The sequence below is a fragment of the Arvicanthis niloticus genome, chromosome 10 (assembly GCF_011762505.2).
Source record: "Arvicanthis niloticus isolate mArvNil1 chromosome 10, mArvNil1.pat.X, whole genome shotgun sequence".
NCBI lineage: Eukaryota > Metazoa > Chordata > Mammalia > Rodentia > Muridae > Arvicanthis > Arvicanthis niloticus.
The window spans coordinates 20,401,950-20,427,022 of NC_047667.1; the positions used below are offsets into that span (position 1 = coordinate 20,401,950).

The 25,073-nt window shown below is 48.3% G+C and overlaps 1 protein-coding gene across 1 annotated transcript in view; it reads right to left on the reverse strand.

Annotated features, from left to right (window-relative positions):
* The window catches only part of Rassf5 (Ras association domain family member 5), a 60,427-nt gene that overhangs the window by 21,214 nt on the left and 14,140 nt on the right, over window positions 1–25,073 (reverse strand). Inside the window, exon 2 of the mRNA XM_076941123.1 lies at window positions 10,972–11,093. Within this exon, the coding sequence (XP_076797238.1) occupies window positions 10,972–11,093 (122 nt within the window). The remainder of the gene's footprint in view (window positions 1–10,971; window positions 11,094–25,073) is intronic.

Genomic DNA, 25,073 nt, shown 5'->3' on the forward strand with positions numbered 1-25,073 from the left:
TCCCATGTCCTCTACTCCATCCCTCCACCCCGATATCCTTCCCCCTTTCCAGGTGCTAGGTCAGGTGGTGCTAATTGGAGAGAGAAATCATTCTCCAGCCTGCCTGGAGAAGAAGCAATGTTTTAACTCGAAAGGCCAGAGAAAACCGCCGGGTCTAATGAGCACTTGCAAGCCCCAGGAGAAGTGATGCAGGGCGAGGCCGAGCCACCCTTCCGTCTACAGAACTTCACCATCAAAGAGGCGGCAGACAGCACCAGGTTATTTACACGTTTTCCTGGCAGTCTGGTGAAGGAGGCCCTCTGCCAGATCAAGTCATTCCTATACTTAATTCTGCAGGGACTAGGCGGGCTAGAAGGAATGCTTTTCTTATTTGGGACGGATCCTTCCAGACCACAGTGGTCTGACAGCAATTTGGGCTACCATTGTTTGGGCAACAGCCGTACGTGTTGGGTGCTGGCATGCCGTCTGCCGTTAATTTTAAACATTAAACAGGCACCGTTAGTTCCATTTCACGGACAAGAAAGGCAAAACTCAGAGTCACGCAAACAGGCCATATACGATAGTCAGGCCAGATCTGTGACCCGAGGGTCTATTTGCTCTGAGTCACTGTGATGTTCCATCCATCAGCTGGGATGGTTTGGCGGGCACTCTGTCAGCATGAAACGCAGAGGAACCCAGAGCGCCTGGAAATGAAAGCATGACCCTTGGAAGCTTGCGCTTCTAAGAGCACCAGCTACCCTTATAGAGTCCGGTGGCCTGTAGACCCCAGGATGGCCTGGAGACGGGTTGAGGAGGCAGGCTCTCAGGACCCAAGTCTGTGGCTGTTCTTACAATTCTGAACAAATCCAGTGCTTGGGAAGCTGGGGCTGGCAGAGGGTTAGACTCCCTAGCCTCAGACATGGAGCTGCACCCTCCACTTTAAGCAGTCGTTACTTTGTGAGGAACCTTCTTCCCACTCCTCAGCCAAATCTGTCTGTGCTCAGGGGCTTTAAAGTTATACACAATATGGTTCCATCATCCTATAAAGAAACCAGCAGATAACAGCACCCTGGGGGTGGTGCCATCAACCCAGAACCTTTAATGCTACTAGCTCCCTCTCCCTAGAAGGACGATAAGGAAAGACGGACAGCAGGCTAGCGATGGGGTAGAGTAAGGGAGCAAGGAGGATTTGCTGGGAGTCAGGAGAGATCTCCCTGAGATGGACTGAGAAAGGGCTTGCTCTGCCCACAGCAATCATCAAATGGGTGTTTTAGAGGCTGGGAGGTTTTCCCCAGAGACAGTGGTTCAAGCCAGGAAGCTGGTATCGGTTTCCACATCTCTGATGTCGATAGATAGGGTGAATGCTCAGAGGAGGCCATCTCCAACATCCTACCTTCATGGTCCAGCTAGCAAACTCAGTTTCTAATAAAGCCAACCCCCAGGTTCAATGGAGCAATCTAATACACAGGAAACACAGGCCTCGGGTCCCCTGTGACCACACTGCCCTGGGGGTCATCGACAGAGCTCCACTTTGGTGGTACAACATTCAAAACGTGCGATCTCAAACAAGGCTAATAATAACCTTTTCAAACGCTAGCTCGAGCCTCCCAGGAACCAGCGCAAGTCACTTCTTGTGCACAGCACATAGGATGCTAGAGAGGAGGGGGAAAGCCCTCTTCAGGGATGCTGTCTTCTTATAGAGCGTTGCTCCATGCTATTCCAGACACTGTGAGGTGATACTGAGTAGGGCTTTCAGATGCCTTTGATACCCACACTTCTCTTAGGCCACTCTGTAACCTTGAGAGTAAGTATTATGTTCATTTAAAAATTTTTTCATATTACTTTTATTGTTTTATAGCCCAGTTGTTACCCCCCTCTTAGTTTGTCCTCCCACAGTTCCTTATCCCATTCCTCCTCCCCCATCTCCAAGAGGATGTCCCCACGCCCCCAACCCTCCCCCAACCCCACTAGGCTTCTCCACCCCCTGGGGCCTCAAGTCTCTCGAGAGTTAGGTGCATCTTCTCTCACTGAGGCCAGACCAGGCAGTCCACTGAGTCCTATATGCCAGGGGACTCAGTCCAGCTAGTGTATCTTGCCTGGTTGGTGGCTCAGTGTCTGAACGATCTCAGAGGTCCAGATTAGCTGAGACTGCTGGTCATATTATACCTTTGGAAGGAGGCCAGGAGTGAGAAGTCAGCAAAGTTGAGGATACAGACAAGGTCCAAGGGGATAAAAAGAAACCGGCAAAGATCATACCCAATAAGAGTGAGTTGAGCACCTACTATGGGGGAAAATCCTGACTGAGGCTTTAGAGTCTGAAACAGAGGAAGCCTGTCTGTCTGTCATAAGCATGTAGTTGGAATCTTGATGTTGACTAATTAACAAAAGCGATTGGCCCTGGGAACAGAGGGGGCGTGGAGGAGCTTGGGTGGTAGGATTTAAACTTCTAAGGGGTAAGCCACAAAGCATGGAACTGCCTGATCTTGCCCATGGGGCCAGGAACAGGACTGGACCCGAAGCGTGCTGTACAGAGTCCTACCTGTACCACGCAGGTTGTGAAACCCTTGGTGAATGGTGAGTGGCCCACTCCCCTGACTCAGGGTCAGGTGATGAAAGACAGGACGCTAAGCTTTCCTTCTTTCTCACATGTCATCCTGGCCGGAGACCACAGCTTCTGTCATATCCATCCTGGTGTTCTTCGTGTTCCAGAAAAGCAGTGACACTGGGAGGCAGGGACTAGTGCGTTTGCCTGCATGTATCTGCACACCACCTACCTACGTGTGTGGTGCCCCTGGAGCCCAGAGGAGGGTGTTGGAGTCTTTGGAACTGAAGTTACAGACGGTTGCTAACTGCCACTGGAGTGTCAGGAACTTAACCTTGTTCTTCTGGAAGAGCCAGTGCTCTTAACCTCTGAGCCATTGCTCCAGCCCCAGTGTCTGAGTTAAGGTTTCCATTGCTGTGAATAGACACCATGACCAAGGCAACTCTTATAAGGACAATATTTAACTGGGGCTGGCTTTCGGGTTCAGAGGTTCAGTCCATTATCATCAAGGCTGCAGCCGCAACCAAGTTCCCTCCTTAAAACTGTGCAAAATTTGACTTGCATTCCCAGAAGCCATCCTTGCTTCTCATGCTTTCTCTTTTGTTATTCTCTCTGTTTGTCAAAATCTTCTTCTGGGGGTTGGGAAGACAGCTCAGTCAATACAGGGCTTGTCACATATGCACAAGGACCTATATTCAATCTCCAACATCAATATAACAAGCTAGGTGTGATGCCATGCACCTATGTTCCTGAGCTGGGGAGAAGGAAACAGGAGGGTCTCTGGGGCCTGTTGGCCAGCCAGGCCAGCTGAATCAGTGAGCTCCAGGGTTAAGGTCATGAATGAACAAGGAAGGCATCTGATGCCCTTCCAGGCCTCCCATGCACCTACATACATATGCATGGGAGTTCTTCATATACTCGCCTACACATACCATCCCCAACACACAGAAATAAGGTGAATAGCATGCTTGAGGAGGAATGGCTGCCGAGGCTGTTCTCTGGCCATCACATGCATACATACATAGATGTATGTGTTCAACACACACACACACACACACACACACACACACACACACACACACCTTCCTCCGTCCTTTGCTTCCTGTCCCTCAGTGATGACCACATATCCCACACCTTCCTCAGAGGCATCCTTTTCCAGATGTCTTATTTGGGTTCAATCTTAACAGTACTATCTACCGTCCCTGGGGTGGCATTTCTGAGCATGACATGGCCGTGTAAAGCAGACAACTAAATTTTTCCACAGATGATTTCCTGTTTTAGAAGATAAGCATCTGTATACCATTTAGGTTAGACTCACTCGAGATTCACTTTCTCGGAGACACTAGCTCACGCCATGCTTCTCTCACTTGAGTGTCAGCTCTGACAAGAGTCTGGATGCTTATAAACACTGAGTGGAGTTGAATGGACTCAGCCACCCACACCCAGACACTGACACCCCGAAGAGCTCATGATCAGGTTGGGGTCAGGTCTGTGCCTTTGCTGTCCTTTTGTGAAACTAGAGAACAGTAGTGTTTCTTTTCAGCAAGTTTCTCCCTCAGGTCCCCCTCAGGTGCAGAGCTCATCTTCTAGAATCTGGGGTGGATCGGCCTTCTACTGTGAGATTTCAGTCTTCATGGCACTACCCCTAGAAAGGAAGGTCCTGCTGCTGTTCACCTCAGAACTTCGGGAATGGCCTGCCATCTTGGAAGTCTACTGCTCACAGGCTATGAGGAGCACAGAGAAATGTCTCCAAGGCACCCAAGCTTTGGGGGGAAACAGAACTGTAGTTCTATCCCTCTTTAGAGGCAGGCTGTCAGGTACTATCCTGTTTAGAAGGTATCTGGCTCTGACACAGCAGACATGAGCTCTCCCTGTGCCAGGCAAAATGGCCTTGGGAAGCTCCTGTGTGGAAAGGTTCTGGGTGCAGATGAATTGTTAGGCTACGTAGCACTTCTGGCTCTAAAATGGTAGGGAATCGGCAAAGATGCCATGACACAGGGTATGCCAAATGTAGCCAGAGCTGGGCAGAGAGAGTTGGCTTTCCTTTGGCAAACGTGGATGGGCTGACACTCATCTGGCTACTTCTAGAATTCCTTGGGAGAGAGACAATCCAGTCCTTCTCTAGGAAATGAGTCAGGACAGAAACTGAGGCTAAATTATAATCATGAGAACCAAGAAAGCAAACCTGAAGAGACTGGGTGGGAGTCTAATACATTCTGTCCCCTCACTTCCCAAGTCTGCCAGAAGAGTCGGGATTGGATCTCTGACCCTCTATCTGTCTTTTCCAACATTCATGCTAATGTCCACAAATTACAGGTGTTGAGTCGCCTCCATTTTATGGTGGACAGAGGATGGCAGTAGTAACCACACCAAGGAAACAGAGAAAACACCACCACCACCACCTCCAAAAGGACCGAAGCAGTGAGCTATGGGACAAATCCAAAAAGCCAAATGATATGTATGTAACTAGAATCCTCCAGAGAAAAGCAGTCAGAGGGTGTAAAAACCTGAAGAAATACCCATAATTTCCCCAATTTTGAGGATGACATAAGGCCACCCAGCCAAGAAAGGGAGTGAACCTCAAGCAAAAGAAACGTCCAGCAGCCAAGGGCACATGATACTCAAATTATTCAAAAGTCACAGTAAAGAGTGGCCAGGCAGTGGTGTCGCACGCCTTTAATTCCAGAACTCGGGAGGCAGGAGGATCTCTGAGTTCAAGGCCAGCCTGGTCTAGTTCCAAGTCAGCCAGAGTTACACAGAGAAACCTGTCTCAAAAACCAGAGGGGAGTGGGGAAGAGAAAGGTGTATACAGCGTGGGAAGGAGACTATGTCACATACAGATGGCCCTGGACACAGAACAGTTACAGGTGAAAACCACAAGAGAAATAATAGTGGGTTTGGTGTAACAAATGAATTTACACTAAAGTAACAAGAGATAAAGCCTTTTGGTTTAGAACTTTCGACTCAAACCCAAAGATGAAACAAGGACCTTTTCAGACACGGAAGCTGAAGGCACGCATCCGCACACACTTGACACAAGCCAGGAGTGTAACACGGTATGCCAAAGTTTGTGTCAACACATGACCTTTGCAGACTGACAAATCCCATTTCCCAGAATGCATGCCTATTTCTTAACAAAACACGGCTGTAGAAAGACACAGTAGTGTTGAGGAGATGGCTCAGAGGGTAAGAACACTCCCCTGCGAGCATGAGGGACTAAGTCTGAATCTCCAACATGAACTTAAACATGACTGTGCACGCCTGAAACCCTAGAATTAAAGGGCGGAGACCAGCAGAAGCCAAGAATCCCTGGCTAGCCACCCCAGCACACATGGCTGGCTTCAGGTTCAGTGAGAGACTCTGTCTCTCACTAAATAGGTAGAGAGTGACAGAGAAAGCCACCTAGCACCCTGCTCTGGCCTCCATATGTATACACGAGTGTGGACCCAGACACTCAGACTCATGTCCCCCACCCCACAAACACCACATAAACATGCTTGCACACATGCAAGCACAAAAAGCAAATAGCAATATGGGGGGGGGAGGGGGAAGGGGGTGCTCCACCCTCTCAGAGGATAAGGGGAGGGGGGAAGGGGAAAGGGATTATGAAAGGGGGAGACCGGGAGGCAGGGGCAGCAAGTGAATAGGAAAAAAAAAAACCATAAAGAAAGAAAAAAGAAATGCTAAGCTTATAGTAATTCAAAGAAAGCACTGCTGGGAATGTTAGCTCAGTGGTAAAGCACTTGCCGGATCCGTGTGAGGCCCTAAGTTCAATTCCCAGCATTTCAAAAAAAAAAAAAAAAAAAAAAGTTCAGTAATGATATAATACAAGAAAGTGTTTCAATTCACAGAATGCTACCAAGGATAAAGACAGCTACTTCACATGGATAAAGGGGCCAAGTGTAAAGTCATAATAATCCTAAAACTATGCACCTAATGATGAAGTTTCAAAACACAGGAATATAGCCAGGTAAGGTACCACAGCCAGTAATTTCAGGACTCGGGAGGCTGAGGCACAAGGATTATAAGTTCCAGGCCAGCGGGGACTCCATATCAAGACCCTGTCTCACAAACAAAGCAACAAGGGTTAGAAGTAGCTCGGTGATAGAGCTTTTGCCTAGCACGCTGAAGGCCCCAGGCTTGTCATTCAGCACTGAATCACCGGACAAATCCACCAAGAATCCAGCATCTCCATGACAGCGAGCCAGGGCCTTAACAGGACACACACCCATTAACCTTGGAGGAGAGAAAAGAATATAATCAAAATATACTGCATAAAAAATTTTAAAAAACAAAAAAGCTTTTGTCCTTTCAGACTTTCTTCCTCTTCTCTGGCTCCCCCGTGTGGTGGTCCTGGGCTCAACAAGACGGTAGCCCCGCCTCTTCTGAAGGACCTGGGAAGGCAAGGCCTGGAATGGAGACAAGTGTGCTGGTTGTTCCAGGTTAGGAGCCAAGCTGCTGTGGGCTCTATGAAAGAATGACAGTGATGAGGGGTATGTCTGTCAATGTTTCGGGTGGGAATGCAGGCAGAAAAGAAAGAGAGACCTCCTGGGTTGAAGGGCCATCAGCCAGGTTGATCCACTCTGGAGATTTGAAAGTCATTTGTCTGTTGGGTGAAATAGAACAGGGTCACCTACACAGTGGCAGGATGACTTAGGCCGCTATGGTTAATTCAATGAATGCATGTGCTTGCAGAGAGCTAGCTCAGTTGCTCTTTATGCACCCAACAATGGAGCTTGCCACACAATCCTAAGGACCTGAGCTGTGGCTTTGATCTTGAAGGTCCCAAGCAGGATTATGACAGGAGAGTGCCTGTGGCCGGGACCTGCTTAGGAGGAGCTGGTCTCTGCAGACAGATGCTCAAGGAGTCTACCAGGCAGAAGAAATGGGGAATAGGATTTGAGTAACGGGGGAGAAGGTTCAGTTTGTCTCTTACAATCTGTGTACTCCATGTCCAAGAAAAGTGTGTCAACAGCCAGAGGGCCAGAGCTGTCTGGTTTGGGAGAGCACGCTTGGATAAGAATCAAAGCAGAGCCACACGCAGCATCTTCTCTTGTGCCGCTGACAGGAGGGGCTAGGCTGCTTCATTGTGGATGCACTGGGGGGCTACTGGAGGCTTCCATCACTGGGGTTACATTTAAGAGCACCTTTAAAGCCACCGGAAATATAAAACATTTCAGGGTGCCCCCTCCCCCCAAATGAAAGGACCACAGCTGCTCTTGCTATTTGTTCTGCTCCTCAACTAGCAACGGTGGTCATCTCTTGGTAGTCTCTGGCAAACTGGTTGAATCTGAAGCCAGGGCCTGGTGGGCCTGCAGGAGACGTGTCAGATCACACAGATGATGCCCAAGGGAAAAACACTGAGGCTTTGGGATCTTTGAGGAAAGACTTGTAAAACCACTGATCTTTTGGTTCACAAAAACAGGCAACTATCATGACTTCCCGAGGAGGGATGGGGATCACATGGCCTCAGGAGTTTGCAGCTGAGGCTCTAAGCCAGGCTGCCTCTCCCACATCTGCCTTCCCTTCTTCCTTCCTCTGCTGAGATAGTCAGAAATCAGCCATTATTGCTTTTAAAAGGTGAAGGCCAAATACTATCCATAGGATGATCTCAGTCATATTTTGAAAGATGTATGAAGGTCTGGGAGTTGCAATTCAGTAGTGGATCGTGAATGCCTCTTGTGAGTGCACAAGGCTCCAGCTTCACATACACACACACACACAGACACACACACACACACACACACGTAAATGCTTGTACAGAAGGATACATGAAAATTCATATAAGACTGCTTCTTTCCAGCTGCTGGAAAATCTATGTTCTTCTTTCCCTTAAGTAGCAAAAAGGAGAAATGCTACCAGATCAAGACCTCACAATAGATCCCTGACTGGGCCCCCACCTCGCTGAGCTCAGGCCCAGGCCTCTGCCTCGATAAATCCTCAGGAAGATGGCAAGAGGTGAACTAGTTCAGCCAGGCAGCAACAGCCAGGTAGAAGAAAGTACCTGCGATTCTCATGTAACAGAATCCAAGCCAAGGCAGAAATGAACAGGTTTCTAAGAAGAGGCAAAGAACCCGATCAGGGCCTGGCTTTCCCCACAGAGATGGGCGGGGTTCTCTACTGAAGGCAAGCCTGTCCAAGGCACATGCCACAGCACCCAGCAACCTGGACCCACACAAGCTGCTGCTGCTGGGGGCTGCTTGCTGGCACTGTGCAGGAGTTCCTTACAGCTCTGTGATGCTGCAGAGCTGTCTCTGTGATAGACAGACAGCCATGGCGCAGTTAGCCAGAGGGCTCTAGGATGCCTTTTCTTCCAAGGACAGAGCTCTGTTGTCTGATGCACCACTGGAAAACATTCCTCCTAGCTATCATTCTAAGAAAAAGACCATGTGTGTGTGTGTGTGTGTGTGTGTGTGTGCAATAAAACCATGCCCTTCCCAGCCTTCTGTCCACAGCCCTGGGAGTTGGCCCACAGCCTACAGAGGCTTTTCCACCTCAGCACGGCTGACATTTGAGGCCAGCTGCTTCCATACTGCCTTTCTGTGGGTTATATTGCAACATGCAGACCACTTAGCAGAACCCCTGGCCTCTACGTACTAGGTCCCAGCTGACAAACCAAACCATCTCCAGATACGCCCAGATGTCTCGGGAAGGGGGGGGGGGGGCAGAAATCACTTCCTTCTACAGACTGTCCTAGACAGAGTATGAGAGACCCCAAGAAGCAGATCCAGGTAGTGGGGAACCAGGATCCAGGATGGGGGAATGAGTAAGATTCGGAGCAGAAAGAAGAAACTTGGTAGTATCCGAAGAGAAAGAGAAACTGGGGAAAGCAGTTGTTTAAATACACGTTTAGGGGCCAGGCAATAGTAGCACACACCATTAATGCCAGCACTGGGGAGGCAGAGGCAGGTGGGTCTCTGGGTTGGAGGCTAGCAAGGCCAGCATGGTCTATAGATTGAGTTCCAGGATAGCCAAGGCTATACAAAGAAACCCTGTTTCCAAAAACAAAAAAGAAAACAGAAACAAACAAACAAACAAACAAACAAAAAGACCCTTTTAGGGATGTTGCACTCTTCACCCTGTCTTTTAAGGGAATCCTCATTAACAGGCTGCCTGGGGAGCTTGGTCAAAGCATGGCCCAGCAAGCTTCAGGTTCCATTGCCAGCAGCAGAAAAACAGCAAAACAAGGCAGAACACAAGACAGAAATCTGCATTGCTCACCAGTGTTCCTCAGGTCTCCTGTAATAGGCCAGCCCATTCCCAAAGGCCTGGCTGCAGACTATGTTAGAGTAGCCATGACCTCAAAGACTGAAGAGGGGATACTGAAGCTTTCAGTGTACATCTTAGGACCAGTTTGATGTTATGCTTTTATCACACTTGTTTTGTAACAATGCTTTTCCACGGGAGCAGGCACAGAGACAACAGGGGACCTGGGAACGACCACAGGTGTGCCAGGCATTTGAACACCGTGGAACATGTGCCTAGAGGCTGTGGGGACTTGACACTGCTTGTGAGTCCCCCATAATGCCTGTGCATTTCCCTCTTCAGAGTCAGAGTCTGCTCCTTCCTCACCTTGCTGTAAGTGCAAGACAGGAAGGGGCCATTTTTCTTACGTGTATCACTAAGTCCTTTGTGTTCCTGAGTCTGGGATATATACAGTGGACACTTAAAACCTTGCTAAATTAAGAAATGGGCAATATCCTAGGATACACTTATCTTCCCTGACCAGCAAGCCCTCGCCCCAAAGGACAAGGCTCACACCAAATGTTACCTCCTTTGGAAAGCCTTCCTTGATGTTTTTTCTGTTAGCAGAAACAATTACACAGTGTACCCAAAACACTTGGCTGATACTTCTTGCACACATGTCCCAGTATCTACCAGTCAGCTGTGTTACAATTCCCCAGCCCGCGTGTAAACGCTCTGTGGGTCATCCTGAAGTTGTCATTTATTACGCCTATCCTCAACAGCACTTGATACATAACAGATATTAGACGAATACTTAACACAACAATCAATACACCCTGTCCTCTACATCCCAAACCCTAAACATTACAGTTCAGATGCGCGGCCATCCATGTGCTTTGCAGACTTCAGAATCACGAGCCACTGGGGATACCATATTCCCGTTGCTTCCGCAGAGAACGAATACATGCCCAACCCCTTTGAAGGTTGGTCTGAGAAGTCTGGAAGGATCTATGATCTAAAGGCAAGATGATGTGTGGAGCTTCAGGCCTTCTAGAAACTTCTTTAGGAATCACTACTTGTACCTATACCTGGATCAGAGCCCAGGGCCAAATAGACTTCATGGAGAAATCTGCAGGGCAGGCCTGTCACTTCCCAGACCCCTGTGGAAGGGTGTGTCTGAGGCTCCATCTGGCCAGAGAACAAGTTGTATATGTGCCACCCACAGGGGCTGCTTTCCAGCCTGGCCTGTGGCATCCTCTGCTTACCTGGTTGAAGGTCGTGGTGAGGGTGCTTTCTGGAGAGTGTCTATCCAGGGCAGGGCCCTCCTTCTGTCTGCAGTCCAGCTGGATCAGGTTGCGGCACTCTGGGTGGCAGGTGAATTTACAATCTAGAAGGAGAGAATCAAAGGGACCGGGGGTCAGGTGGACGTCTGCTTCCTCCACTCAGAGAAACTGGGGTTGCATTTAGTGCTGATGGGAAGGGCAGTATAGCAGGGGTGGGGGGACTGTGTGTGGTGCCTGACCTCTGTGCTGGAGCAAATGGTGGCAGCAAATGCTTCACACCCGTGCAGACCGCTTCCGCCTGCACTGTCTGCTGTGACCCTGCATTCATTATTGAGACCTGGAGTCCTTAGTGATTTCTCCACAGTCAGATCATCTGGCTATGTAGTGCCCATTCTACTAACTCATATTGATAACCAGAGGCCATATATCCCTGAAAGTGCCTTGCTTTGTCAATCTATAAAACATAGGTATTATCCAGCCTGTGATGTAAAGATGTTTCCCTAGGCATAAGAGGACATGTCTGCAAGCATTAAAATCACCCCAAAGGCAGAGCCATTATAATAAGCATTCTCTCTCTGGCCCTGTCTAGACCAGAAATGTTGTGGTAGTTCTTATAACTCCATTGGAATAATCCACTGACAATATCCCAAAATGGGGGAAAGGCACACATTTCCAGAGGCGGTGTTCTCATCCACGGAAGTAGAGACTTAATGTCCAGAATTGAAAAGAACCTTTAGACTTTCATCCAGGGACTTCCTTAGAGATAGGAAACTCCCAGAGATTGAAAAGGAGACACGCAATGACACACACAAGTGGCAGAACATACATCGCTGTTTCCTGATTCTCAGGGCCTTCCTCTGAAGCCTTCTTGGCAAAAGGGAAGGACAGACAAAGAGGCCAGGAGGCAGAGAGATTTAGCCAGGGGCAGGAGGAGAAAAGGACTGGAGTGCGGGGCTGGCAGGAGACAGGGTGGAAACAGGAGAGGAAAGCGAGTGGTCAGTAGGTAGGACATCCCCACTGATGGCTGCTGGGTCAGCTGTGGTGCCTTGTCCACAGCTCAGTCAGAGCAAAGCTCTCCACATACTGGCTTCCCTGACTGAAGCCAGGTGCCTGAAACCAGAGCAGGTGGGTTTTATGGCAGGGACCTCGAAGCCTGGGCTCACACAGATGATCTGGAAGTGAGAGGATCACTCTTGGTTGGCACATTTGGTTTCTTTTTCTCCAAGCTGCCAACCAGCATGTTCTGTCTTGGGGTCCTGAGGCAGCTGGTTTTCTTCCCGCTCAGCTGAGGAATTCTAGGATGTGATTCCTGCTGTCCCCAGCTGCCTCCTTAAATGAGCCCCAGGCTATAGTCCTTATAAAGAGACCTTGCCAAATACAGAGACACAGGTTCCAGAAACCCACATCCTCCTTCCTCCATGATCTAACTTTGTGTCCACCTTCCTGGGGTGACAGCTAGAAGCTTAGTGTGCCTCTCCCTCAGGTCCCGAGGTAAAGCTGCCAGAATCCCATTCTTTAGCTCTTGCCTGGAATCCTCCTCGCTTTTTCTCCACTGCTGAGATTAAACACTAATATCAAAGCAACCTGAGGAGGAGAGAGTTTATTTTAGTTTATAGTTTATAGTCTATCAGGAAGGGAAGTCAGGGCAGGAGCCTGGAAGCAGGGACTAAATAAAGCAGAAGCCGTGGAGGAACACTGCTTACTGGCTTGCTCCTTAGAGTAGAATGCCTAAGAATGGTCCTCATAGATGCTCAGTGCTGGGTCCCCAGTTGGTGAACTGTTTGGAAGGATTAGGGGGTGTGGCCTTGTTGGAGGAGGTGTCATTGGGTCTTTGAGGTTTAGAGAGCCCACACTAGGCCCAGTGTCTCCCCCTAGCCTCCTGCAGCCCCCTGCCACCTGTAGCTCAGGATGTAAAGCTCTTAGAGACCACTCCAGCACCAGGTCTTCCTGCTTGTGGCCACACTCCCTGCCATGATGATAATGGACTGACCCTCTGAAAGTGTAAGCAACCCCCTAATTAAATGCTTTCCTTTACAAGATTTGTCTTGGTCATAGTGTCTCTTCATAGCAATAACACACTAAAACTCTCTCCACAGCTTACTCAACTTGAGACCACCTGCCCTGAGGTGGCACCACACATAATGGGCTAGACCCTCCCACATCAATCACCAATCAGAATATACTCCCACTGACTTGCCCACCAGCCAATCTGATGGAGGAGGCACTTTTCTCAGTTGAAGTTTCCTCTTCCCAGATGACCCTGGCTTGTGTCAAGCTGGAGGTTGGGGGTGGGGTGACAACCCACAGAAGTCATAACAGATAAGGTCAGAGGCCTCTGAGACCACATCATGCACCTTCAGGGTCCCAAAGGTGTCTTGGAGCTCCAATGGCTGACACACAGCTCAGTGGGGATACCTCACCCTCAGTGGGTAAAGGGTACAGAGGGCTGTGTGCTTAGTTCACCCATAGCATTCAGAAATGCCAGGAGTTTCTGATAATATAGCACTGAGGGCAGAGCCCATAAAGTGTGGGGCTGTTTGGGGCTCAGCTCTGCGACATACCTGTGTGGCTTCTGGTCATGCTCTGAGTGTTGAAGAATGCTCCAGAGGCCTCCCCACAAAAAGTAGAGACATGAAGAAGAGGGTGGGCTGGACACTCTGCCAGCTCCATGGTGAGAGCCACCATGTTCATAGAGGGGAGGCCTCCAGAGATGGCAAGGTTTCCTCTCTTCCTCTTGCAAGTCTGCCATGATTGGCACATTCTGTGTACCTGGGCTGCTCTCTTTCACCGACTCTCTTTGACATACACACCCCAACACCCCAGGAAGATCTTTTTTATAGTTCTGAAACGGAACTGGATGAGCTAGGAACGGAAGACTCCAAGAGTAGGTTTGGATTTTCAGAAAATGTGTATACCACCACACCCTTTCGAAAAGTGTGTGTCGGCACATACCTTTAATCTTAGCCTAGTCTAGAAGGCCTAGTTCAAGGCCAGCCTGGTCTACATAGTGGGTTCCCTATCTCAACAAAACTAAATAACAAGGAAATAAAAACAAGGAATGTACATACACACTAGTAACTTTGATAATTAGTAACTCTAATTAAGACCATGCAGTCTTGGCTGCAGCGAAACTTCTTAGAATACATCTTCATATTTCCCAGTCCCTGAAATGCCAAACCCAGTGCTTTCAGGCCAGCATCGGTTGACATCTGAGCCCCTGTACCATCACCACACACAAAAACTGTCCTACAGGGCAGGGGTGGGCATTGAGTGGAACAGTGTTCCATGTTCCAAAGCTTTGGCTGTGTCCCAGGGGACTCTTATAGCTAACTCCACAGCCTCCCTTCTCTCAAGGTGACCCAACCTCTGTCCCTGGTGTCCTATTATATTTTATAACCTTTATTTGATGTTCAGTTTGGACATAGGAAGACAGATCCTGGGTGAAACTGGACTATACAGATGTCACCATCTCTGCTGAAGATCCATATACAAGGCCTGGACTGCCATATACTCTGTGCTAGCCTAAGATGTAAGTACAAGTAAGAGGGGACTATTGTTTTAAAAACAAAAATCCCAGTCGTTTGATGTTAGCAAGGAAGACTCAGGAGCCAGATGTTGGGGAGAAAACTGCTAGTTTGAACGTTCTCAGCTGACCTTCCTACTACTCCACCCATGTCCCTGAAGGGAAAAGCTCCTTCTCCTTCTCCACACTGTCTTAAATACCCTTCAACTCAAAGCCCCTCCTTTCTGATTACTTATATTCAGTCCTTGACAGCTAGCTGCTTGCTCTGCCTCTTGACCTAGGGTTGACTTTATTTAGCTCTTGGATTAAAGGCATGTGCTAGGGTTGAGCTGGACCACAACAAGGTTTTTTCAGTTCACAATCTTGGGTTCACAATGTAGTCAAATACCCTCCAACAAAGGACTCTCCCCTGGGGAGTGGTGGTTGGAGCTTTTAATCCCAGCAGTTAGAGGCAGATGCAGGTGGATCTCTCTGAGTTCAAGGCTAGCTTGGTCTACAGACAGAGTTCCAAGACAGCCAGGACTACTACTCAGAGATACCCTGTTTTGAAAACAAGCAAGCAAGCAAGCAAGCAAGCAAGCAAGCAAACAAACAAACACAAAACAAAGACAGGGTTCTCAGGAACCAGGGAACAGTCAGAACACACAGGAAAATATAATTAATTTGAGAAAAATAGCTGAAAGTCAGGCCCCACTTGGCACAGATGTAGGAAGCTGTTTCAGGCAGATACCTGGGAGCTAAGAAAGCCAAAACAGGCTTGGGATGGAGGGGCCTTCAAGGCATGGAAAGAAAGGAGTGATGGCAGCTAGCTCAGGTATCCTGATTAGAGGGAACAGAGGAGTCCCGGGCCTGCCATCACTGAATAGCTAGCACAAACATCATGCTACCGAGAGGCAATACAAAATCAGGAATCAACATCCCAAGGTCTAGCCATTTAATTGGTGTATATTGGTTGTACCGTGAACGATGGGTTTTATTGTAGCATTTGCATACTTGAACATCATGTCTGTCTTTCTGCCCCCTCGGGAGAATTCTACTTCTTCCCTCCCCCCCCCCCCACTACTCCATTCCACTCCCTGTCTATGTGATCTAGACTCTACCCACGAGAGAAAACACAGTATCTGTCTGAGTCTGGCTTACTTCACTCGGCATGATTTTCAGTTCTATCCATTTTCTTATAAATGGTATAGTTCTGTTCACCGACAAAGCGTAATTAAACCCCCCTGTGTGCAGACCCCACCCACCCACTGATGAACATCTACATTGATTCCATTACCTGGAGACTCTGAGGAGAGCAGAGACAGACATGGATGTGCTGGCATCTCTGACATGAGTGCTGTCAGCCGTAAAAAAGTCATAGAGATGGCTCACGGGAAAAGGGAACTGCTTGATGACCTGAGAGTAGTCGCCAGAACCCACAGGGTAGAAGGAAAAGCACTGACCTACAGGTTTCCTCTTGTATCCATACGCTCACCATTGTCTACGGCAGGAACTAACTGGCTCCTCAAGCTGTTCGTGGGGTCTTGCTCCCTCTGAAGTCTGAATGGGGATTATTCTTGCCTTTTCTGGGCTTCTGAGTTCTCACAGACAGCAGCAAATCTGGTGGCTTGTAGCTATATACCTCCAGACTCTGTCAGCATCGTCTCAGGACTTTCTTCTCATAAGTCTGTCTTCTTCAAAAGAACTCTGGTCACACTGAATCAGTGGCTCCAGGAGAACCTCACCTTGATGAATTATAGCCACAACGGCCCTGTTTCCATACAGGGTCCCATCACCAGGTCCTGAGAGCTAGGCCTTTTGGCAGAAAGTATAGATCAACCCGGAGAAATCCCAGGCCATCCTGGGAAAACACAATACTTAAGCCCCCTGCCTACCCCAAGAACATCCAGTGGCCTGGCTCTTGGCTTTGACCCACAGGTTTGACTCAAACAACAGAGTTAGGCTCAGATGCCATGAGAAACTGTGTATAGCACAACATTCCATTGACTAATTGAACTTAGAGGAAGGAAAGCCAGCAGCAGGAACCATATGCTTGGAGACAATTCTCTCCAAAAGCAGATGCTGTAAATGTCCTCTTAATCCCCAGAGCAGCCGAAGTTAGTTTGTGCTCCACCCCAGTTCTCAAAAGCACAATATGCAAAGTGTTCACACACACACACACACACACACACACACACACACATACACACTCTGCTGTGTAATGGCAAAACCCAAGTGTCTCATTTTTCTGAACCAGCTGTGTTGCATTGGGAAGAATCCCTTCCACAAAGGAGCTGGACACAAGATACGGGGGTACCCTGTACCCCCAAATCCCCTGCCTGGCATTGGTAAAGCAGATTCACCAAGGTGCTTCAAAAGAGTCTGACATAAATCGCTGTGCTAACGCCTGCATGCCTTGGTATCCTCTTCTTAAGTGGAGGTAGTGGTAGTCCCTACGTCACGGTGTGGTTGAATGTGAGACCGGACATGACTACTGCAGCACTAGCACACACTGAAGCTCGGTAAATGCTGGCTATTCTTATTAGCAGTCTAATAAGAATAATAAGCACAGAGTCCAGAGTGGCCAGCTGCCACAGCATCAAGCATCCAAAAGCCTGTCTGTACACATCCCTTCAGTGTTGCCAACCTCCAGACCTCTAGCAGAGGCCTGAAGCAACAGGTCCTGACGCCTCTTCAGGGCCCCCACAGTTCCCCCAGCCCCAGTCTAGGCAAGATGCCGAGGCCTCAGCTACTCAGAAGGAAACATTGGGTGTCCCCTAAAGCCAGATAAGGTAAACTTCCTGAAAAGGGACTTCTGCTGCCTTGGGATTTCCCTTCTCTTCTACTCTCTCACCCCCTCCTTCTAACACTCAATTTTCTAAGATTCCTTTCCAGTTTTAGAAAAGAAAGTTGTTGATCACAGTCATGATCGTGTGTAGTTTCCTCTGAACTGAAACACTCCCTCCAGGAGGGAGGAGGTTGGGGTGCCATGAGACTCAGGGACGCTTGTCTGGGAAAGCTGAAACTTACCAGGCTTAGCAGTGCTCCTCCCCAGGGTAACAGATGCAGAAAACTAGCCAGGGCAGGAGACGGATGTCCTCTGTGGCAGAGAGGAGATTCCCAGACCTGCTGGCAGCCTGTAAGCTGAGCACAAAGCTTAACGACGCAGCTTACGTAACTCATCACCTGTGTCAGGTAGGCTTGTCACCTGTCAGGTAGACTACTCAGTGAGCCAGCTGCCTTTCAGTGCCTTTGAGTCCTCCTGCTGCTAAGGTAATTCCCTACCCATATTCTTACTAGTGACCCCAATAAAAACTCACTGGTTCACCAAGCTTGTCTTCGGTGGGTTCCTGTCACATCTCCCCAGGAAAAGTCTGTCATAAACAGGTGTGGAGACATGAGGAAACATTCTATTGGTATGTGAAGCACTGGCTCCTGCAGAGATTTTCTCCTAAGGGTGTGTCTACTACCTAGATATTACTAAGATGTTCGGCCCATGGCTCTTTATCATCCATCTGCAGCTGACGCACAACTGTCATGACCCTATTTCTCCATGAACTGGAACGTGGCTATCATATGTGGTGCAGCTCAACTCTGGTCAACATGAACAAGGAAATGGTTGTGTCTCATGAACTTAATCATATAAAATACATGCATACTTCTATACATGCCATATACAGAGAAGTGTCTTCAAGGAAGGCCTAAGGGGTGGGATTTCAGGTGTGTATCCTCTCTCTATAGTGTCTAAGGTTTTTTATGTGTGGTTTTGCAATGGATATATAATTTTTACGAATGGGAAAGATATCATGTATGCTGGCTAGCTTTTTGTCAATTTGACAAGAGCTAGGGTCATCATGGAGAAGGGAGCCTCAATTGAGAAAATGCATCTGTAAGATCGGATGGTAGGTAAGCCTGCAGGGCATTTTTCTTAATTAGTGATTGATAGAGGAGGGCCAAGCCCATTGTGGGTGGGGCCATCCCTGGGATGGTGGTCCTGGGTTCAATAAGAAAGAAGGTTGAGTAAGCCATGGGGAGCAAGCCAGTAAGCAGCGCCCCTCCATGGCCTCTGCGTCAGCTCCTGCCTCCAGGTCCCTACAGTTTGAGCTCCTGCCTCCAGGTCCCTACAGTTTGAGCTCCTGCCTCCAGGTTCCTACAGTTTGAGCTCCTGCCCTGACTTCCTTCGATGATGGACTACATCGTCTCCTTCACAACTTGCTTTTGTTCATGGTGTTTCATCACAGCAATAGTTGTTCGGAGCACAAAGGTCCTTGAACCAACAGATAGCACTAGGGAAACAGAAATGTTGAACACACAGGTTCTCTTTTCAAGGGAAAAGATGTATTAGCTATTTTTTTTCCACCAGAAGGTTGAGAATGGAGATGGCTAATGGCCTGGCAGTTTGTGCTATCTGTAGGGTCAGACCATCCCAAGCTCAGACAACCAGGACTGGAGATATCTGATAGTCTAGATAGTCCACACTATCTGTATGACCAAGACCACAGCAGATCCACCCTAGGCCTTTAAGATAACCATGCAGCCTGTCCATAGAACCTATCCTCATGGAAGAAGTGCTGGGTCCTTTGAGAAGAGTTTCCATGTAATTGTGCCTCCTTGTGTATATGGGATTATATTTTTTCCCAAACTTTTATGTACTTAAATATGCCTAAAATAAACTTCCCAGGGTCAGACTCTAGAAGTCGGAAATGGCAGCTACTAAGTCATGTTGAACTGCGTGAGAAGATTTCCTTTTTGCCTCATGCAGATCATCTTGTGGGAGTGTTTGCAAAGACACCCACAAAAAGTAACCCTGACTAGGACATTGTGAAAAAGAAAAAAAGTCAGCGATGATGGCTGGGTACCACTGATCACTGCCAGAGAGTGCACCTATAGGACCTACACAGTCCATGCTGGGCTGTACAATGTATGCAGAGAGTGCACCTATAGGACATTACACAGTCCAAGCTGGGCTATACAATGTATCCAGAGAGTGCACCTATAGGACCTTACACAGTCCAAACTGAGCTGTACAATGTATCCTTCTACTTATATTTTTTTAAGTAGGGTATCTTGGAGCAGCTGTAGGTTTGTGGTCAAGTTAAACTGGAAGTACCTTTCCTTTATAACTCTCCCTGCATGTGCACGACTTCTTGTTATAAACAGCCCACCACTGGGTGCATTTGTTACAGCTCACGAACCTACACTCACAACTGCCCAGAGGCCACAGTTTACGTCAGGTTCATACAGTGCTATGAATCTGCACATATACTCATGGTTGAATCTGTGAATCTGCACATATACTCATGGTTATGGCAAAGCGGTTTTTCTGCCCCAAACCTCTGTGCTCTATTTGCCCAATCCCTTAATTTTTAACAGTCTTGTCTTTTTCAGACTATCACAAAATTGGCATAATACAATATGTAAACCTCTCAGATTGGCTTTCTCACCAAGTGAGATACATTTAGGTCTCCTCCGTTTTATGGCCTTGATAGCTTCATCTCTTTAAACTTTCTAATAATGTTCCACCGTCTAGATGTGCCATGCTCATTGTTCACCTGCTTGAAGAATGTCTTGGCTGCTTCTGAGTTTTAATAATTCTAAGTAAAGCTGCGAGAAGCATCCATATGCAGGCTTTTGTGCAGACATTAGTCTCCAGTTCCTTTAATTAACCTCTGCTTTAGAGCTGGAGCCACAGTGAATGGAAGAGGCAAGGTTACTAGCTGGCAGCCTCCCACCCCCACCCACCCCACCCCGCCCCCAGCAGGCAACAGCTGGAGCTGGAGCTTGTCGATCCACCATGCGTGGCTGCTGTGCAGCGGTCCTGTTTGGTCATGCACTAACGTACCCCTCAGCAGCAGCATCCCCCACTTCATCCCGATTCCCCTCCTCCCGGAGCCCAGGGGCAGGGCCCATCCTGAGTGGGGTTGGGGGGCTGGGGTTAAAGGGTTGGAATTAGTGTTTTTTCTTCTGCTCTAACAGTCCTCTGCACCCTGCTCCTGGTGGCCTCAGGATGGAGAGAGCACTCCCAGCATGGTTCATCAGCCATGGATCAGCTGGAGGCCCTTACAACACTCAGCCTGGTGCTGGAGAGAAAATATAACGAGTCATCCTTGGAGTCATGTGGGTCAGAATTTGAACTTGAAGCCTGCCCCTACCTGGGTATGAGATGTCTGAATAGTTTCTCTTAGTTAAATTTAGAACTCATTCAGCCTTGATTTGTCTGAAAATTTGGAATGATAGCTTTCTTGTTGGGAGATTTTCTGAAAAATTAGAGAACGTTTAGATAAAGCACCCAGGGGCACCTGATACTTTGTAGTTGCTCAATAAACAGCAGCAGGTAGTTTTTTTTTTTTTTTTTTTTTTTTTTTTTGCTCCATGGGAGATCGTATACCTGGATTTTTGTTGATTCAGCATGTAACGAACACTAGCCAAGAGCTTTCATATATCTCAGTAGGTAGTCTGTGTTGGCCCTGAACTCACACTTATAACTTTCCTGCTTCAGCCTCCACACTGCTGAGATGACAGACATGTGTCACCAAAATCTTGTCTAGCCAAGATTTTCTTGATTTTCAGGTTATCTTCTGCTGAATTAAGGCAGTCAGAACAGTTCAATAACTCCCTAATTTATCAGTGATACACTAACTCTGCCGTCCATCAGGGGTACACTGATAGCTACTTCTGCCTGTGGCTGGTCCAAAGGAGTGAGGCAGATGGATGGAAGCCTAGATCTTTTGGGCAAGTAGGTTTCAGATTTGTAGGACGGTAAGCATGCTGCCAGCGACCAGTCCTGGAGGTCTACAACCAGATCCCAAATCAACACAGCCTACACAGTTTTCACACTCCTGGTTAAGCTCCTAACGAGTCCAGCAACAGGAGAATGGAAACTTCCTACTCCCAGGGTCAGACAGCCAGTTTGGGACACTGACATCTCAGCCTTTCCAGGAAGGAGCTTAAGGCTCCAGTCTTCCATTAACTGTACCTCCTTGTTTTGGAAGAAAGGCAGACCACCCCCAACATACCCAAACATGGACAGACAGACAAACAGACACCACACACACACACACACACACAATAAGGGGGTCAGAAAGCACATCAGGGAACCAACAGTAAAGATGGATATATTAGTAAAACAGAGACCTGGAACTGAGGTCAAGAAGTTGCTGGCTCTCTCACAGACAGGCAAGGTGGCCGCTGAAGAGCTGCACTCTCTCTGAAAGAGAGAGGCTGTACCAGAACAAGCCTGAGTTTGACTCTGCTGTTCAGTTGCTATGTAAAACAGAGCGAAGGTGGATTTCATGAAAGCAGATCTTACAGGTCAGCCTTCAGAAGAGAAAGTCCTGGGGAAGTAGGGTGGTGCTGGGGAGCCTGTGAGAACTGAGGCATAAGGACATGGTCCAAGGCTTATTACTCCAGGACTATGGGCATCATTAACTCCCAACGAGCCCCTTTTGCTAGGGCAAGACTGGGTGAAGTTGACATATATACTCTTTCTTAAGGAGCCTCTTTGCTCAGGCTGTTGCTTGGCAGATATTAAAACAGCTATCTGTGCCAGCTGTGGTGGTGTAAGCCTATAATCCCAACACTTGGCAGGAGGGTGATGAGCGGAGGCCAGCCCTGGGCTACGTGGCAGATCCAGCCAGCTTTGGCTACATGGTAAGATCCTGTCTCAAAAACAAACAAACAAACAAACAAACAAAACCCACCACCAACAAAACCACCAGACTACCACTATTCCTCAGGACACTGGCCTCGACATTTGACATCTCCTGTTACTAGCTCCTCATGATGGGCTTCTTGTCAATTCCCAGGCATGCTGCGTAAGTCTCCTGTACCTTTGTCCCACTTTGTCCCAGATACACACAATTGACCTGGCAGAAGCAGGCTTCCAGGCAGGCCTGCAGAGGCACAGTCTTGCCCCATGTGGGTGTGGGTGTGTGGGTGTGTGGGTGTGTGGGTGTGTGGGTGTGTGGGTGTGTGGGTGTGTGGGTGTGGGTGGGTGTGTCTCTCAGTCTGTACATTCATCTATCACCAACGCAAATGCATGTTCCCAGACTGACACCACCACCAACAGAGGGCAGGCATAGCATGAGACCAGGCTGGAGATGGGGGTTGTTGGGATAGGCTAAAAACCTGGAGAGAGCTCAGCCCACAACAAGTTCAGACAGGAGATGCAAAAAGCAGAAGGGGCTCTGCAACATCCACCATGTGTCAGTGACTCAAGGGCAGAGGGAGCACAGGTCACCTTGTCTATGTCTTCCAGGTCTATGCTCCTTTGCTATCTGAGAGTATTCTACACCGAAGCATGTCCCTGAGGTGAGTGTGTGTGTGTGTGTGTGTGTGTATGTGTGTGTGTGTACTCGATTATAAGTAAGTTTAGCAGAATAATCTGTGGGGACTCCTGCTTCTATTGCAGATATCACTAACTGATACATACATGCTAAGACTATCCTTCTCTTTCGGTATTCTTTGGATGCTTCCAGCACTCACACCATTGACACAGATTTAACCATAATGCTCATAGGCCGTCCATAATTAGCTCCAGCTTTAGCTGGGGGCAGAGTGTCTGGGCTCATTTCACAGAGTAGAGTAGAGGTAAATCAGTTCATAATGGAGTCGGTCCTCTTACAGTCACTAAACTATTCTCAGTTTTACTTAGTCTCTTGACTATCTGTAGGGAGTATATTTATATTTTTCCGATGTGATGTTTCCCAATGGCGTGCAGTGTTTCCTAATGGTACAGCATGTACCTTAAAAAGACTTGCCCCTATTCAATGGTCTCTTTATGCTGTGGCTCTATGGCCTTGTGAAATACACGTTGCTGACAGTGTCGATTAGTCGTGGTGATGGAGTGAGTGTAGGCAGGTAAGGGATGTGCAGGCTCTAGTGTAAAGTAAGATGCAGTAGGTTCTGGGAGGGAAGAGTCACGGGGTGGGAGGTGTCACAGTGAGGAAGACAGATGGATCTTAGTTTTCATGAGCTTATGAAGGTGGGAAGTGGCCATCAGGACGCCACACCTGAAGGTCCAGGTTGTGCTTACGGCGTGGTCATGCAGAGCAAAGTGCAGTGACACAGAGCAGTGCACCCGTCGGGATGCATGTCCCTGATTCTGTGTCACACGCAGTGTATGAAAAGGTTTTATAGAGAGAGAACAAAAGAAAACGTTCAATACAAACACACCCTGCCTGGATGGTCAAACGGAGAGGAGAGATCCAGTTACCAGAGAAAATATTCTCAAACTACAGTAGACAAGTTTAAAGAACTGAGCAAGAAGCAGCCAGTGTGTGGTCTCTAAAGCCAGGATGGAGCCTTAGTGGTTCTCAACCTGTGGGTTGTGACCCCTTCGGGGGTCAAACAAGCCTTACACAGGGGTCACGTATCAGATATCCGGCATATCAGATATTTACATTACAATTAATAGCAATAGCAAAACTGTAGTTATGAAGTAGCAATGAAATAATTTTATGGCTGGGGTCACCAGCCATAAGGTCGCAGCATTAGGAAGGTTGCGAACCACTGTGCTAGATGCTTCCTCAGCCCCGACCCCTCCCAGAGCCTCCCCAGATGTAGCAAGTGTCACTGCATTCCAGGTATAAGTAAGACAAAACAGCAGAGATGCCCCTAGCCCTGGATCCCCACCATCATCCCTAGGGACCCCAAGAAGATGAGGGGTTCCCTGGGGAGCTGGTAGAGGAGGACACGGGCTCAGGAGTGAGGGGCATTGTGCGAGATAAAGGCAAGGGCCACTTTGTTCTACTTCGTATCTAAAGCAGACACTATTTCTGAGAGGAAGCAGAGGGTAGGCTAGCTCCCTGGAAACCTGGAGTGTGTCAGTGACCCACTGACCTCAGCCAAGTAGGTCTGAGTTAAAAGGAATCTTGTCTGCTACATGCAGACTGCAGGACACCAAAAGAAACAGGTTCAAATGTGCAGGTCTGAGTGTACTAGAGACACATGTGCACAGGTATGCCTGGCCCAAGAGCCAGAGTCACTCATGGACAGAAGCAGACAGAGCCAGTCCTTCATGGGACGAACCAAGCCACTATATCCAACTGGTTTTTCCATGCCTGCTTTTATGTCACTTAGGGTCACCCAAAGTGCAGCTTGCCAGAGGGTATGGCACACTTCTTCAGTGTAAAGAAAACAGATGACATCTGTGGCCAGCCTCTCTGCAGGAGACAAAAGCTCCCTTGCAGCTAGGTCCTTGTGGCCAGGACCACTGAGGTTTCTGTAGAGACTGGGTCAGCTCCTCTCTCATCCCTGAGCCCCTCCCCACACTCACGGTCCGTTCAAAGGATAGAATTGTTACATGCAGACAGACTTGTTTAGCTCCCGAGGTTGCACCTGGTTCTGTCCAGCTCTGCCTGTTGATTGTCTGATGTGGTTAACTCACTGACAGGAGTCTTTCCTAGAGAAGATGCTTTAAGACTTTTGTGTGCCTCCTCCATTTCTGCCCAGGCAACCTTCAAATACTATGCCTTCTCATGAGAGGAGGAGATCCACTCTGGCCTGTGTGCAAAGAAAAAGCAGGCAGCCATGTTGGAAGCTTGTCCACAGTGTCTGCCTGAGAACATTAATGACAGAAGTG